Consider the following 15,365-nt stretch of genomic DNA (forward strand, 5'->3'; position numbering starts at 1 on the left):
AGACAATGAATTTTTATTCATTTTTTGTGAAGCTAATTAAACAAATGAAATCTCAGTAGAAATTTATTTCTTCTACTGAATATCATAATAAGTTCTACACTTCGGATATTTTGTATATTTTTTGCATAATATGTGCAATATTTGCATTTTTGCAATTTTAAATTTCCTATAAATGCATAAAAATTCATTGTCTAAATATAACATCTCACATCCAGTACATAATAAAAAAAAGACGACTGAGAAAGATATTAATTTCACATTATCGTGATAACAAATTTAATCAGTTAAATAACATTTCTCATAACTACTACTTGAGGGAAAAAGTTTTAATTTAGCAATTAGGGATTTAAATAAATTTCAAATTCTCTGTTCCTTCTGATAAAACAGTTTCTTAGGAGGCGGGCATTACATCGACGTCAACGCAGATCGATAGCTTTACTCACGGTATGAATCTACAGTATCTTGAGAACAGTTCACGGTAATTCGTCATCCATTTCTCTAAACAGTTGGCAGAATTTGTGCGTGCTGTGTGCGCTAGTCTGCCGACGGCGTCCGTTCGTAGGAAAGAGAGGAGACATTGGAAGGAGCCCTTTTGTCAAATTAAAGGAAATCAAGTTCGGATTGAGAAGTAACTCTGATAGTCGGGTAAAAGAGAAATCAAGAAAGTCCGGAGGTTAACAAGGTGATAGTTGAGCTGCGTTTTGGATTCTTTGACCTCTTGAACTCCCCGCGAGTTTTTTCTTCCCGCGAGGTGAATAACAGTGGTACATAGACAAACCCCTGACCCCTCCGCTGAAGCTTCGCGCTTCGGCGCCTAGACTATATTAGAAGAAAGGAAAAAGAAATTGCGGAAGCGGGGAGGTTAAGAGGACGGCACGAAAGGGAGAACGCGCCGTCCATCACCATGAAGCTCGTTGACCACGTGGTGAGGAGCTTCAAGGTGGCCAAAGTTTTCCGTGAAAATTCCGATCGCATAAATAGCATCGATTTTTCACCAAACGGGGATACTTTGATCTCCTGCTCGGAAGATGACCAGATCGTGATATATGACTGTGAGAAAGGCACTCAGGTGCGTACAGTCAATTCCAAGAAATATGGTGTAGATTTAATCCATTTCACCCATGCAAAGAATACTGCAATACACAGCAGTACAAAAATTGATGACACCATCCGTTATCTAAGCTTGCATGATAATAAGTATATCAGATATTTCCCAGGTCATAGCAAGAAAGTTGTATCATTATGTATCAGCCCTATAGAAGATACATTTCTTTCTGGATCTTTAGATAAATCATTAAGACTATGGGACTTACGTTCTCCTAATTGTCATGGTGTTATGAATGTTTCGGGACGTCCAGTTGCTGCATATGATCCAGAGGGTCTGATTTTCGCAGCAGGTGTCAATTCAGAGTTCTTGAAGCTGTATGATCTACGCAGTTTCGACAAAGGGCCATTTGTTACATTTAAATTATCTCAAGAGAAGGAATGTGATTGGACAGGACTAAAGTTTAGTAGAGATGGTAAAACCATTTTGATCTCTACAAATGGCAGTACAATCCGTTTGATTGATGCCTTTCATGGTACTCCGCTACAAACATTTGCTGGTTATTTGAACAACAAAGGAATTGCAATTGAAGCCAGCTTTAGTCCTGATTCACAGTTTGTATTTAGTGGATCTACAGATGGGAGAGTGCATGTATGGAATGCCGAAACTGGATACAAAGTTTGTGTGCTTAATGGAGATCACCCTGCACCAGTTCAGTGTATTCAATTTAATCCTAAGTATATGATGTTAGCATCTGCCTGTACCAATATGGCATTTTGGTTGCCTACTATTGACGAAAATGCATAAAATCAATGCATCAAATACTGGGCAATGCTTGCTAGAATTTACCTAATTTTGTGCAAGAAGGAACTGAAAATGACATCGGTTCAAGGAGGGAATAACAATAATTCTTGGGTATTTCAAATGAGCAGAAATTGCATTTACATTATGTACAAGGTTAACTAACCGACGTATGAGACGCCGGTGCTGGAACAAACCCAAGCAACAGAAAAAATGGCTACAATATCCAGGAAATTGGCCCGCTTGGCTCATTGGCTTGCTTTGAGTATGTCATGCATGGTTTATGTATTTTGCCATTTTCATCTTCATCGTCATATACTCTGTGGCGCGATGAACGTGACCATCATAATACCTTGCCAATATTTAAAAATCGTGATACACCATCACTTCTCTTATTTCTCAAAGTATGCTACAAATATTGCTAGTATTTGGATATGTCATCTTGTGTACATAATTCCTTCTTGTGTACCTGTGTGTAGTAACGATACAGAATTATCTATACCATACAGACATCTGAACAGTTTGACCATACTTTGGCAAAACCAATAACTGCAATAATTATTTTGATTCACTGCACTAAAAAAGAAATTAACATATATTATATTACCAATAGAATATATTTGTATAGATTTTTTAATTGAAACATTTTGATGTTATTCACTTGACATAAGTTTGTACAGCACAAAAAAAGAAAAAAGAATAGTTCTTTTATTAATACTTCGAAAACAAATCGAATTCTATATCTACTATATGAAATTTTACATTTTATTCTATGATACATAATTAGTTGATGAAAAGAAGAATTGTAGTCGCTGATATCGCGCATGGAGAAATTGTTATAATCATATTGCATTAACACATATCTCAACAAATTGATTCATTAATTAAATTTGCTAGTGGCCGTCCGAAATCAGGGATATTTTTCGTAACCTCATTATGAACGGGCGTTCACTTGAAATTCAATGATTATACGACCTCGTTGCGCGCAAGAACGATAGGATATCGAGCTTATTTATTATGCGCAATAAACATGTGAAATGTCTTAAATAGACACTTCGTTGACGGCAGTAAAGTATCTCGTGTTTCTACTACTTCCATGCGATAAAGGTATAATAATTCTGAAAGTATACTGCCAACGTTGGCACTTATGTTATTGTATATGTATTATTCTAGATATGGTATCATTTTTAATCTACATGCGTGGAACCGGCGGGCCGGGTGAGAAAACATTCGATGATGGTAGGAAGTGCAGTTAAGTCTAATCATTTTCACATAGTAGTTCGGTAAATTTTAATGTTTACATGTATGCGATAAAGCATTTTACTATAAGACAACAGGTGCATTGGAATGAACAGGCAGCATTTTATTACAAATTAAAAAAGAGAAAAAGATATAAAAAAGAAAAAAAAAGTTCGACAATCCATCCTTTTAATATGATATAATTGTAGTTAAATGGCTGTTTCGTTTCATTCTATACGTATATAAGTCCATACTTAATAAATTATCGAAATTGTATTGTTTGCTTAGGATAAAAAACTGAAGATATCGCGAAAACCGCGTCGAAAAGAATATCACACAAAATTGTATGACTTGTACTACATATTTACAACACTGCTCGTGCACATTCTGTCTGTTCGATTATATAGCCCTGCCTTCATCATACGTGTATATATCATTATATCCACAGTGTCCTCTAGAATTTCTAGATGTTTTCCTTAACATACCTTATGCAAGAGTAGATGATTGTATTATTCTATACGAAAAAAACGCATACGTATGTGTAACATGTATGATTGTGTTGCATATTTGCGTATTGTCTATTGATTCTACAACAGTGTATGAGTGCGTGTACGAATGTCTCTTTGTGTGTAATGTATTCGCTTGTATATCTTCGAGGTCGGCGAGCTTTTGAATGCATTACTTGTGCGCTAATGCACGAGAGTTCGCCACATCTTGTAAAATAGTATTTTTCTAAGTGGCGAAACAGTGTACGCAAAGATTGCGGTCTACGTCGAACATGCGAAAATGAAGAAATACGATTGTTATTTAAAAACGTGTATTGTACGTAATTAACAAAAAAAGAAGACGAATATACGCCGAATTTAACGAATCAGATCGAAGCAAAGATTTCATATGGCACCCGAAAGATAGACTCGAAGAAATCAAATCGTTTTGAAAGTACCATGATCGATCCACGTATATAGATTAAAATACTTTCATACTGCCAAATATAATTGAATAAATTCAAGCCCATGCCAAGAATAATCTCGAATATGAATTTCTGTAAATCGTTTAACATGCGAAACACTGTGTTCCCAAACGGAAAAAGCGACAACTTGTATATATTCTGGCAAGTTAACGACGGAACATTATCTAATCGATACATTTACGTTCTTCCGTGAGCGGAGACGCGGAAATTGATCATTGATCGATTAGATTTTTCAGTGGTTATAAGTCCACTTCAATTTGTTTCCACGTTTAAAGCGTCAGTCAGGGGCATAAATAAACGATTCTTTTTTCCTGAGATTGTACAAATCCTCGTAGAGTTGTATATATAAAAACAAAATTATATGATATTTTTTTTATAAACATCAGTCTTCATTTAGTGATTGTATATTTACATTTTATTGTCCACAACGGGGATACACAATCTATAAAAAAGAAGGTAATATTGTACGAGCCAAGAACTTTTTATTGTTAAATCATTTAGTTTAATTTTTGTCATATTTAACTATTTGAATGAAGTAAAAGAAATATTATTTCTAAACTCTACAATATCACTCATTTACGCCTCTGTCATGACCATCGATTTATGCGGCCACTTAACATAGGGATTTAGAACTGAATTAAGATTAGGTGTATATTGTGTCAATCGAATGAATTTTAACAATTATGAGAACGTTTTATTAAAATGCACTTAAAAAAAGAAAGACGCAAAAGTAAACAAAAGATACTAAATGTGATGATTCACTGAAGTAATTAATCTATGTTCAATTATTCTATATATTTAGAAACATTTATTTTGAAACGTTCTAGTTTTTGAGAGATTTCTAAGTTCCTACGTTAAGTTTTGGTAATGGGATAACAGTCGACATGCGTGTTTTGTAGATGAAATGTAGTCATATTCGTACTAATTTTTAATTGAATTTTACGTTATTCTGCGTAAGAGTTAAGCCGATTAATTAACACGTTATGCGTAATAGTGCATTGTAGATTCTTAGAGAACTAGGAACATACGAAAACAAACGTGTTGTCATTATAAAATGGAAATTTCTGTTATGTGACTGCATCTTCTTCCATTGATGAGTTAAAATATGCACACCTTTAACGCTTACATTTTAGCAGGAAATTAACTTTGTAAACTTTCTTTTTTTTATATCTTTCTGAAACATTTAAACGATTTATGATATTGAATTATTCTTGAATACTTGGAACATGTATTGTGCATAGTAAATATGAAGAGATATTTTAGTATATTAAAAGAGAAAATCTTTTTACTTCCATATTATATGAAAATTGCAATAAAAATTGAAATAAGAATTCATTTTCTGTAAAGAAAGAAACAAAATGTTTTGTGATCGCATTTACCTATGTTCCAGTTCGCTAAGTCGAAACGACAATTAACACAGAATGATGAAATTTTCTTTCACTTTAAATATAACAGCATATCAGCGTGTTTATTAGGGAATTTTTATTGAACGAACATATTTTTAAGCGTAATTCACGAAAAAGAATCTTTGATGACAATGTTCAATTTATATATAACATTTACTGCGCAGATAAAAGATTTTTTTTTTTTTAATCAATTTAAATAGAACGCGTGAAAGTTTCCTAAGAAAAACAAATTCTAATAAAACACTTTTTTTGTACATTAAAATTTGGTCTTATCATTTTATTTCTATGCTGATTTCTATTAACCGTTTTTAGAAACATAAATAAACCCTAACATAGAAAAACATAATTTCACATTTCTGTTGTATGTATACTTTGTATATTGTTTTATTGCTGGCTGATCATGTCTATGTTACTTTGCAAAATCGTTAACAGTATGGTAATGTTGAATAGCAATTTTAATCGCTAAAATTACGTAACACGTATGTTAATGTAACATAATTACATCTCTACAGTAAAATCGATAGAATTTTTAGTAATTAAAGCTGTGCAAATATTGCTTAATATGGTATACGTGTAATTCCCTTTTTCATGCAATAAATTTATCACTTATGATATATAGCTGTTGATTATACATTTTGTTCAGACATAGTAAATATAAAGATGAGCTATTAATTTTTATACTTTTGAGTGCAGCATCAATCATATTTTTTGTTATGCTAAAATTATTTTCATTATGTTTCGTGATACTATTATTTCTTCGCAATATTTATAACAATATAAAAATGCGATATAAACGGGTGTATTATGATTTACAGTAATCGCAACATTCATAGATATTGTAAATTATAAGGCAGATTCTTATGAAATAAGTTTAAATAAAATGGATAATACTTTGGAATTGAATTTTATTCTACTTAAAATAAAATTGTGTTTTTAAACATTTTCGTACAAAATTGATGTTATAAAGTAATATATGAATACTTTTCATTGTCACATTATATTATATTATATAAACAGATTTTTCATATAGTACGATGATTATTATAAAGTATATAAAAATATCAGACATATTGTATAAAATATACACAAATTATTGAAAAGAATTTTTTAAAGATAACATAACAAGCTGACCTTTTAGAATTAATTTTACGTTATAGTAAAAAATACAAAAAGTTTTATTTGTCTATTGTCTGTATATGACAAAATCTTTTTATTTCCCCAAAAGTACTCTTGATATTAAATCTTGCTTCATCGTTTTTCATAGTTTTGGTATTACGGATTAAACATATTAAACAATCCAATCTTGAGAAGTTTCTTAATATCTTTTTACTATAATTCAATGTTATTGGGTATTGCTGATATTTAAGTTAAAAATAAAATACCTATAGCAATTCCACCATGAAGTGGGATAACAGATTCTAAATATTTCATCTATATAATAAATAATTCATATTCAAATAATTCATTTATATTTAGCATTTAAAATATTTCTATTTGTAATTTTGATTCGTGAATTCATATTGATTCTCCTGTAGTCTCAAAACCATTCATAACCAAATCATAATGTAATCCTTTAACCTATAAAGGAACAAATAAGTATTTCACTTATTAAAATAAGTATATAGGTATATATAAGTACTAAGCTCGTTAATTAATTAACAAGAATACAGAAGACAGTGAATAGTGGATAGTCGATTTAAGAAAGTGAATTCTTTATAAGATATTGCATATCATCTGGATGAGGTTGTATGAATAGATGATGCATGGTTTCTAATGATTAATGTTTATCAGTATTGAACAAAAATAAAGGAAATTCGGTGGTCCATAATAATACATTCCTTATACGAATTTTTTGATTTTTACTTTATAAGAAATTTGTAAATTCGAGATGTACTTTTCCTAATGATATCTACTGTAATTTAAATTTGATGTTAATATATATAATTGTTTAATGTTAATATATATATATTTAAATTAATGAATGTTGGAAACATAATAAATTAATATGTATTTACCATGCGAATCTTTTCTCCACAAGTTAAAAACAGAACATCTCCTTATTTTAAATTTAATTCTTGTTGTACATTTCCTTCAATATTTGTTATTAAAAGTAATTTGTTAAGTATCTTTGGTAGATGAATTTCTTATGTTTGGAATTTTTAAGGATTTTTCTTCTATTTCATATCTCCCATGCAGTTCCCATGCATTCATTCCCTTGATTCTCTGGTCTTTTTAATGCTTTACTTTCTATGCTCAATTTACTTTTGAATCAATTTCTTAGCCATCTCTTGTAAGTCTTTTCTCTAAGATAAAAAATACCTATTTTTATTTTGTAGCCCTCGTGTTCTGGTATAATGAACTGATTGGAACCTTACAAATCTCTTAATATTAAAACTTTTAATTAATTCTTGAAAATTTTAACCAGCCACATAATGAACATTTCCTCCCATATTTTGAATTCTTATTGAAACAAAATTAACTGCTTTCGCATCTTCTTTTACCAACATTTGTCATTTATCACCTAAGTTATGTACACTTACATTCTCATTAAAAGATATCTTGTATTAAGCTGAAAAAAATTAATTTTTATTTTCATATAATTCAAATTATGTTGTATGAATTTAATACTTATTAACAGTTAATAAATATTTGCAGTTACTTTTCGATGATATAAGGCATTCACGAATAAAAATTTGATTAATGTAGGTACTTTTGATACGATGTAATTACAAAACATTGCTTTTGTAACAAATAAAATATAAAAATTGTAAGTATATATAAATTGTAGTAAAGAATATTATTTATAGTTTGCACAACGAGACGAGCAGTGTTACTCGAATGTCACTAGTCAACAGCCAATAATGTCAGCTGCAGTAATCAAATTTTATTTACATTGTTAGATAGTTTTATATTTGAAAATTAATTATTGAATGTATTTTTTATAAAAATAAGATTATCGATTTTTTTACAAGAAATATAATTATATGAAAAATTTGACTGTCTGGACTATATTATAACTACATTTTAGTTGGTTATCCTGACTATAATATAACTAAACATTTCGAACGGTTTGTTTTGATGTTGATCGTGCGATATTTAAATACACATCAAAGTGATAAAAAATGGTAAATTTAAAAATAATTAGATGAAAATTCAATTTTCATACTTTATTATCTTCATTTACTTCACATTTGTATTTTTCAGTTACCTTTGTCGTTATTAAGAACTGCTCAAAACCATCCTATGGTTAGTTTCAAATATATATTTATAAAGTTATATTTCATATAATCTAGCAATATTAGTGCTTTCAATTAAATAATTTAATATTTTTTACAGCTAGTCGAACTTAAGAATGGAGAAACGTATAATGGACATTTAGTTAGTTGTGATAGCTGGATGAATATTAATCTCAGAGAGGTTATATGTACATCCAGGGTACAATAACGATACATTTTTTCGAATTAATGAAATATTTCATAAATTATTTGTATAAAAGTTTATTATATATAATGTAACATATATTATTTAGGATGGCGATAAATTTTGGAGAATGCCTGAATGCTATATTCGAGGTAGTACAATTAAGTATTTACGAATTCCTGATGAAGTCATAGATATGGTAAAAGAAGATGTACAAATGAAATCGAGGGGACGTGGAGAAATGAAAGGAAGAGGACAAAGTCAACGAGGTCGTGGTAGTGGAAGAGGTATAATCATATATAATATATATGTAAATATACATATATTAAATAGTATATACGTACATAAATATTTCTTTTATAGGAACTTTTGGTCGTGGTGGTAGAGGCCCTGCTGCTCTTGGTCGTGGTGGAGGTAATCAAGGAGGGAACAAATCTCAAAATAAAGCAAGAACCAAATGAAATTATGTTATCATTTTAGTTTATATAGCAAATCTTCAATTTCCTATTTTTTTTTCTCAAAAATATTCATACAAAATGTAAAATTATCACTTTTATTATGTAAGTAATTTTTACTAAGATGTATGAACATACAAACTGAATACACAGCAATTTTTGTAACAAAAATCTATTAACAAAGTACAGCAAAAAATACATTTCTACAGTTTAATTATATTTAACTAATAATTCAATTAGAATAATATTAAATGTACTATATATATATAAAAAAAGAAATGTTTATTTCGTTTACATAAGGTATTAAAGAGGACACCTATGAGGAAATCTACGAATTTAATTAGGATAATATTAAACGTACTATATATATAAAAAAAGAGAAATATTTATTTCATTTACATAAGGTATTAAAGAGGACACAAAATGTATTCTCTTAGTTCTATTTATGCACGCAATTCTTATTTACTGAACGTAGAATGAAAGTTAAAATAGTATTGTACAATCACAATGTGAATTATTTATTGTAGTTCATTAGAAGAATCATAGCGTAACTATAATTAGTTTGATTATGTCACTTGTTCATAAGGTTTGTCAGATCAATGAAAAGAAAATTGTAAATCGATACAAAATATATGTTATACTTAATGTGGATACATAATGACAAGTGTACGGTATAGCGTTTAAATTTTCATGTGCCTGTAACAAAAGATACACCGATAAAAAAATAATCTATAATAAAATTGAGGAACTATAATTAGTACTTACTTTATCGTAGTCTCAAATTTATTTTGGGGAATGATGTTATATTTATCGTCCTTCAACTGAAACAAAATCGAAATTAATTAAAAATTTTTGAACTACGCATTCAAATTTTATATTAAAGTAAACTTACTGTATGAAGCTAGATCTATCTCATCTGGTAACTCTGTAATATTAACATCAAACCGTTCTTGAACATCGTTTAGTATCTTAGCATCACTTTCATCACTGACTAATGTAATAGCAAGACCCTGTAAGTATTAACCGAGTATTAAAGTGAATGTTAGTATTATTACATTATAATATATCGTGCCAATATTAACCTTGGTACCGAAACGACCAGCTCTGGCTACTCGATGTAGGTATGTGTCCGAATCTTCTGGCATATCGTAATTAAACACTATGTTTACACGCTCAATATCCATACCGCGTCCAAATAAATTTGTAGCTACCAAAATTCGCTAAAATAATAGTATTTGTTTGCAATTATTTCGAAACAAATGAAATATTACAGATCTACATTACATGAAATATATATTAAATAGGCCTACACTAGACAACATTTACCTTTTGGAAATCTTTAAATTGTTGGTACCTTGATAGCCGTTCTTCCTGAGTCATACCCCTGTGTATACCAATCGCAGGAAAATTTTGTTCTGTTAGAAGTTGTGCCAAAGCCATACACCTTTGTACAGATTTTACAAAGATAACGACCTATAGAATGATGTAAAATAGAAACGAATATTACAGTAGCTTAATGTATAACGAAAATCTTAAAGTAAATAATAAAAAATATCACTTAATCGATGTCTGTGGACAAACCTGATTAAATTCAAGTACATCAAGTAATTCAAATAGCTTCTTGTTCTTTTCATTCTCTTTTAGTTTCACATAATGTTGTTGTAGACCGTGCAACGTGAGTTTCGCTTCATCATCCACATAGACTTCCATGGGCTGCGCAGAGAATGTTTTTTACAAGATTATCTATTTTACCCTATAGATAACCATACCTTTGATAATTTCTAGATTCAATATAATATTTTTCTAGATGTAACACATTAAGTTGAAAATGTAACGAAATTTACGAATGGAATCGAGTATTAGAGAAATATAAACAAAAAAATCATTTAAAACAAATTTGAGATATAAAATGAACTACAAATGAAAGTTTAACAAGTGACGTAAATGATGTGAAAATGTAGAGTATTTTTTTATGAATATCCCAATTTCTCCCGCTTCCTTGATAATGGCAATTTTATATTAAGTAACTATAAATAAAATATATTAGATGATTTCTCAAGAACTTTCTGCTTAAATTCTCAGTTTTTTGCGCTTATTTGTCGATCGGATTAGTCATGTTGGTTACATACGGTCCGACGACTTCCATCTCTGGGCAGTGCCAACAACGAAAACTCAGCAGTCACCTCAACAGAACTAAGAAGGCGCACCCATGAATGTTCTGTCACACATCCGCTGACCACTCGATGCCAAATCTCTTCTCCCAAATTCTAGTATATTCGGAATATGCCCAGAATTGGCCTCGATTATTGTTGGTATGCTCATTATCACAAAATTTAACGGCCTCTGGGATACATACTTTTTTACATCGCGACTTAAATAGCTTATGATTCGTGATACACAAACTGATTTATATTTTGCTTTCACATAGAAGTGAACACGATCAAACTATGTATGAACACTTCCATTTTCACTCCTATTAATTGATTATTGATTTCCATTAGCTTTTTTTGCAAAATATCAAAATACGTTGTTTCGATTACAGATAAGACGAACGCGAATAACAAATTCTAGATATATGCCACGTAATTGCAGCAGTATCATCATCCTAGCTAACCCCAGTTTCCCATTCATCCTCTTGCATCTTCTTTCTTGCGCTCTTCTGTCTTCAGGTTTTCTTGAGATCTTCTTAGCCCCCCACCCAATTGAAAACTGCTTTCAATGCTGCTCTATGCCATTTAAAAATCTATCCCTCCCTTACACCTGATTGAATCATCTGCCCATAGAAATTGCAGAAACTTTTTCCACCCAACCCATCCCGACAGATATATGACGTTTCCTAATATTCGTGTAACATTATACAGAACATCATTTTAACTTTGGCAATTTCAATATGCAGCAGACAATTTAAAAGATTTGAACATCGAAGATAGGAACTAAATAAAATTGCTTTAAAACATCGTCAACGTCATCTTGATTAACTCAAGAAACGATTTTAAACGAAGATATCGTTCCTTTTATGAGTAGATATCTCGTCATCCGGTAAATGGAGGAAAACTTTGGAGCAGCAACTTGTTACGTTTAAGTTGTAGAACTTGACTTTCAACCGGAGACATCGAGGGGCTTTTCGTTATTGAATTCTGTGTCACTCCTTCAAAGTGTTGTCTAACTAGCCTAACCCGCGGGTGCGCCGTCAACGATATTTATAGTATGGTTTGAGCTTTGTCCTGGGTATGAATACAGGGCCAACGAAGTAGGAGCAATCGAAGATCGAAGTGAAGAGGAAGATTTTTTTAATTACATCTTGCATGAACTTTTTGCAGACAGGACGTATCTCCTTGGACAATGTAGCGCTGAACATCATGACTTGTTTACCGTGTGGAGTGCTTCTAAATATTTCCTGTACGTCCCTGCGCATGTCTGAAAATAAATGTAGGTATATAATTTATATTCAACAGGGTTATAGTCATACATAAAAAAAGAACTGTATTTATAAATACCTAATAGCTCGAGCATTTTATCACATTCATCGAGTATAAAGTGCTTCAAGTGTTTCAGATTTAATTTTTTATTTCGAACAAGAGCAAGGATACGACCTGGTGTACCAACAACAATATGAGGACATACGTTCTTTAGGACTTCTTCATCTTTTTGAATTGGTAAACCACCAAAAAATACACCGACCTAGTAATGTAAATACATTACTTAAAATGAATCATTATTCACAAACATATTTCTTTTATAAAGCTAAGTTATATAATAAATATAAGAATCTTCGTCAGTGGTAGGTAGTGGTGTTAAAGAGTGTCACCATTATTTAATATGATAATTATATTTCATCATGTGAAGATTCCACATAAATTATAATTAAATATACTTGACATAAGTTATGCTTACTTTCACATGAGGCATATATTTGCTAAATCGTTCATATTCTTTGCTAATTTGGAAAGCAAGTTCTCGTGTATGACACATGACAAGGACATAGACCTGGTTCTCTGTTAATTCTAATTGTTGTAATGTAGCTAGCACAAATACAGCTGTTTTTCCCATGCCAGATTTTGCTTGACATAATATATCCATACCAAGTACTGCTTGGGGAATGCATTCATGTTGTACTGTAAATAAGGCTTATATGAAAAATCTCCATATATTTAACATAAAAGATATAATAATTTATACGAGTCAAGTAATCAGTTAATATAGACAAATCATTCATGTCTAGTCTGTTGTCCCTATCAGATTTTCATCATTTGATTATATTAAATATCTATACATTTTAATATATTAGTTTTAACCTAGTACTGCCTGCAAGAGCATATACAATCTGTAAGTTTATCTGTACACAGATGCATTTATCAAGATATGTACATGTCCCAAAAATTGAAATAAGGATAGAAAAAAAATGAGTGAGATATTAATAATTAATAAGAATATAATGTACACACACCAATGACAGTTCGTGGGAATGTAATGTCAACTGTCATTGCAGACAGTACTGTATATAAAATTTAGTATTGGTATGTTATACTTTATAACATTATTACCTTCAGATGGATGTTCAAAACCACAATCAATAATTGCACGTAATATTTCTGGTTTAAGAAGAAAATCCCTAAATCCACTACTGTGAATAGATACATATGTGCCCTTCACTTCTTTTTTAGCAGGTGTATCCCTACTTCCATCAACTAATTGTTCAGTCTGTTCTTCATCTTCGTAATCCAAGAGGTCATCATTATCCGCCATCTTTTTTTGTATATTTACTGAATTATTGCTGAAATTTGAAAAGTAATATTATACATAGAACTAAAACCTACAAAAATTATATTTATATAATAAATATCTACATGATATTTATTATTAAATTTTGATTTCAAATTTGTAATAACTCTTTAGACCACAGATGTTTAAGCATTTATGGGAAATTTGGATGTACAAAAGATACACGGAGTATGTAAAAGTATATAAAATATTCAAAGAACAGTACTTATTAGAATATTTAGTGGATGAAACAAATCTCTGCTTATCTTAGTAAATTTATATTAATTCCTTGATACCTTCCCTTATTTTTATCTGGCAAGAAAAAAAAGAAAAAGAATTCAACATAAAATTTGAAAGTATTATTTATAATTTAGAAATCTATCTCCTGAAATATTATGAGAATATATAAATAAGAAAAAAAATAAATATTAAATCACTTAAATAAGTACTAAGTCTTTCAAATACATGATAAACAAATGTACCTATGAAAATACACTTGCCTATAAGAATAATGATTTTTGCACGAATAATACACTTAATGTAATCGCCATTTTAGTGACGCTACATCGCTTACTCGTGGAAAAAACGAACGGTATAAGATAAGTAAAACGGTCAAAATCAAAATTTCTTTAAACACTCATCTTGGAAATGTAAATTAGACACATGTACATATCTGCACAATTAAAAATTATATCATTTATCTTCCAAATTCGTTCACGCTTTCAACATCACAGATTACAAGATAAACATTTATGCGTCATTTAATTTTTACTATGGAACATAACCAATAATAAAACTATTATGCAATAGTAAAATTTGAGGATATTCTTAATGCAATCAGATACATTTTATGTATGGATTGATTATTAATAAATAATTAAATACGGATTACAAATGTTCACCTTACCTCCAGATACAGTTTTAACAAAATGACGCTCAGTAACTCATCACTACTTTAGTCAGTGCGTTCGTGTAATTTCTCGCATTATATTCCGGAAGACTAGAGGTGCCAACTGCAAAACTGCATGCATCCTATAAAACCTATATTTATATTAAAATTATTCGAAATAATAAATATTAAATAAATACAGTGAGAAAATTATGCTACAATTTTGTTCGCGTATTATTATTAATATAATATTTAACATTATAAATAATAATACCGATGTTGATTACTTGTAACTTGTGAACAACTTCATTCTTATGACAATGACCGGATATACGCAATCATATATCATATTAAAATATTGGCGGTCTTTTAGAAATAA

At 30.2% G+C, this 15,365-nt stretch overlaps 3 protein-coding genes across 6 annotated transcripts; 2 read left to right on the top strand and 1 right to left on the bottom strand.

Moving 5' to 3' along the window:
• The first annotated feature begins 109 nt into the window (after positions 1–109).
• LOC126865983 (WD repeat-containing protein 82) lies at positions 110–7,476 on the top strand. Of its 3 annotated transcripts, none has more exons than XR_007689744.1 (2): positions 110–2,953; positions 3,020–7,476. XR_007689744.1 is itself a non-coding variant. In XM_050618981.1 (1 exon), the coding sequence occupies exon 1, from the start codon at positions 905–907 to the stop codon at positions 1,850–1,852; it is 948 nt and encodes a 315-aa protein (XP_050474938.1). In that variant the 5' UTR covers positions 110–904; the 3' UTR covers positions 1,853–7,476. The 3 variants fall into 3 exon arrangements, 1 of the variants encoding a protein (XP_050474938.1); XR_007689745.1 differs by having other exon boundaries at positions 110–2,111; XM_050618981.1 differs by having other exon boundaries at positions 110–7,476.
• A 644-nt stretch (positions 7,477–8,120) lies between these two features.
• Positions 8,121–10,100, top strand: LOC126865984 (U6 snRNA-associated Sm-like protein LSm4). The gene is made up of 5 exons (XM_050618982.1): positions 8,121–8,586; positions 8,666–8,707; positions 8,798–8,896; positions 8,991–9,168; positions 9,245–10,100. The coding sequence occupies exons 1-5, from the start codon at positions 8,584–8,586 to the stop codon at positions 9,340–9,342; spliced, it is 420 nt and encodes a 139-aa protein (XP_050474939.1). The 5' UTR covers positions 8,121–8,583; the 3' UTR covers positions 9,343–10,100.
• Positions 9,702–15,158, bottom strand: LOC126865982 (ATP-dependent RNA helicase WM6). Of its 2 annotated transcripts, none has more exons than XM_050618978.1 (11): positions 15,005–15,158; positions 13,881–14,110; positions 13,231–13,451; positions 12,834–13,017; positions 12,635–12,753; positions 10,918–11,049; positions 10,663–10,809; positions 10,419–10,556; positions 10,229–10,346; positions 10,102–10,157; positions 9,702–10,032 (listed from the first exon to the last, which is right to left on the bottom strand). In XM_050618978.1, the coding sequence occupies exons 2-10, from the start codon at positions 14,080–14,082 to the stop codon at positions 10,144–10,146; spliced, it is 1,275 nt and encodes a 424-aa protein (XP_050474935.1). In that variant the 5' UTR covers positions 14,083–14,110; positions 15,005–15,158; the 3' UTR covers positions 9,702–10,032; positions 10,102–10,143. The 2 variants fall into 2 exon arrangements, with proteins under 2 accessions (XP_050474935.1, XP_050474936.1); XM_050618979.1 differs by lacking the exon at positions 15,005–15,158 and adding an exon at positions 14,598–14,762.
• Between the last annotated feature and the right edge of the window lie 207 nt (positions 15,159–15,365).

The sequence above is a fragment of the Bombus huntii genome, chromosome 5 (genome assembly GCF_024542735.1).
Source record: "Bombus huntii isolate Logan2020A chromosome 5, iyBomHunt1.1, whole genome shotgun sequence".
In the NCBI taxonomy this organism is placed as follows: domain Eukaryota; kingdom Metazoa; phylum Arthropoda; class Insecta; order Hymenoptera; family Apidae; genus Bombus; species Bombus huntii.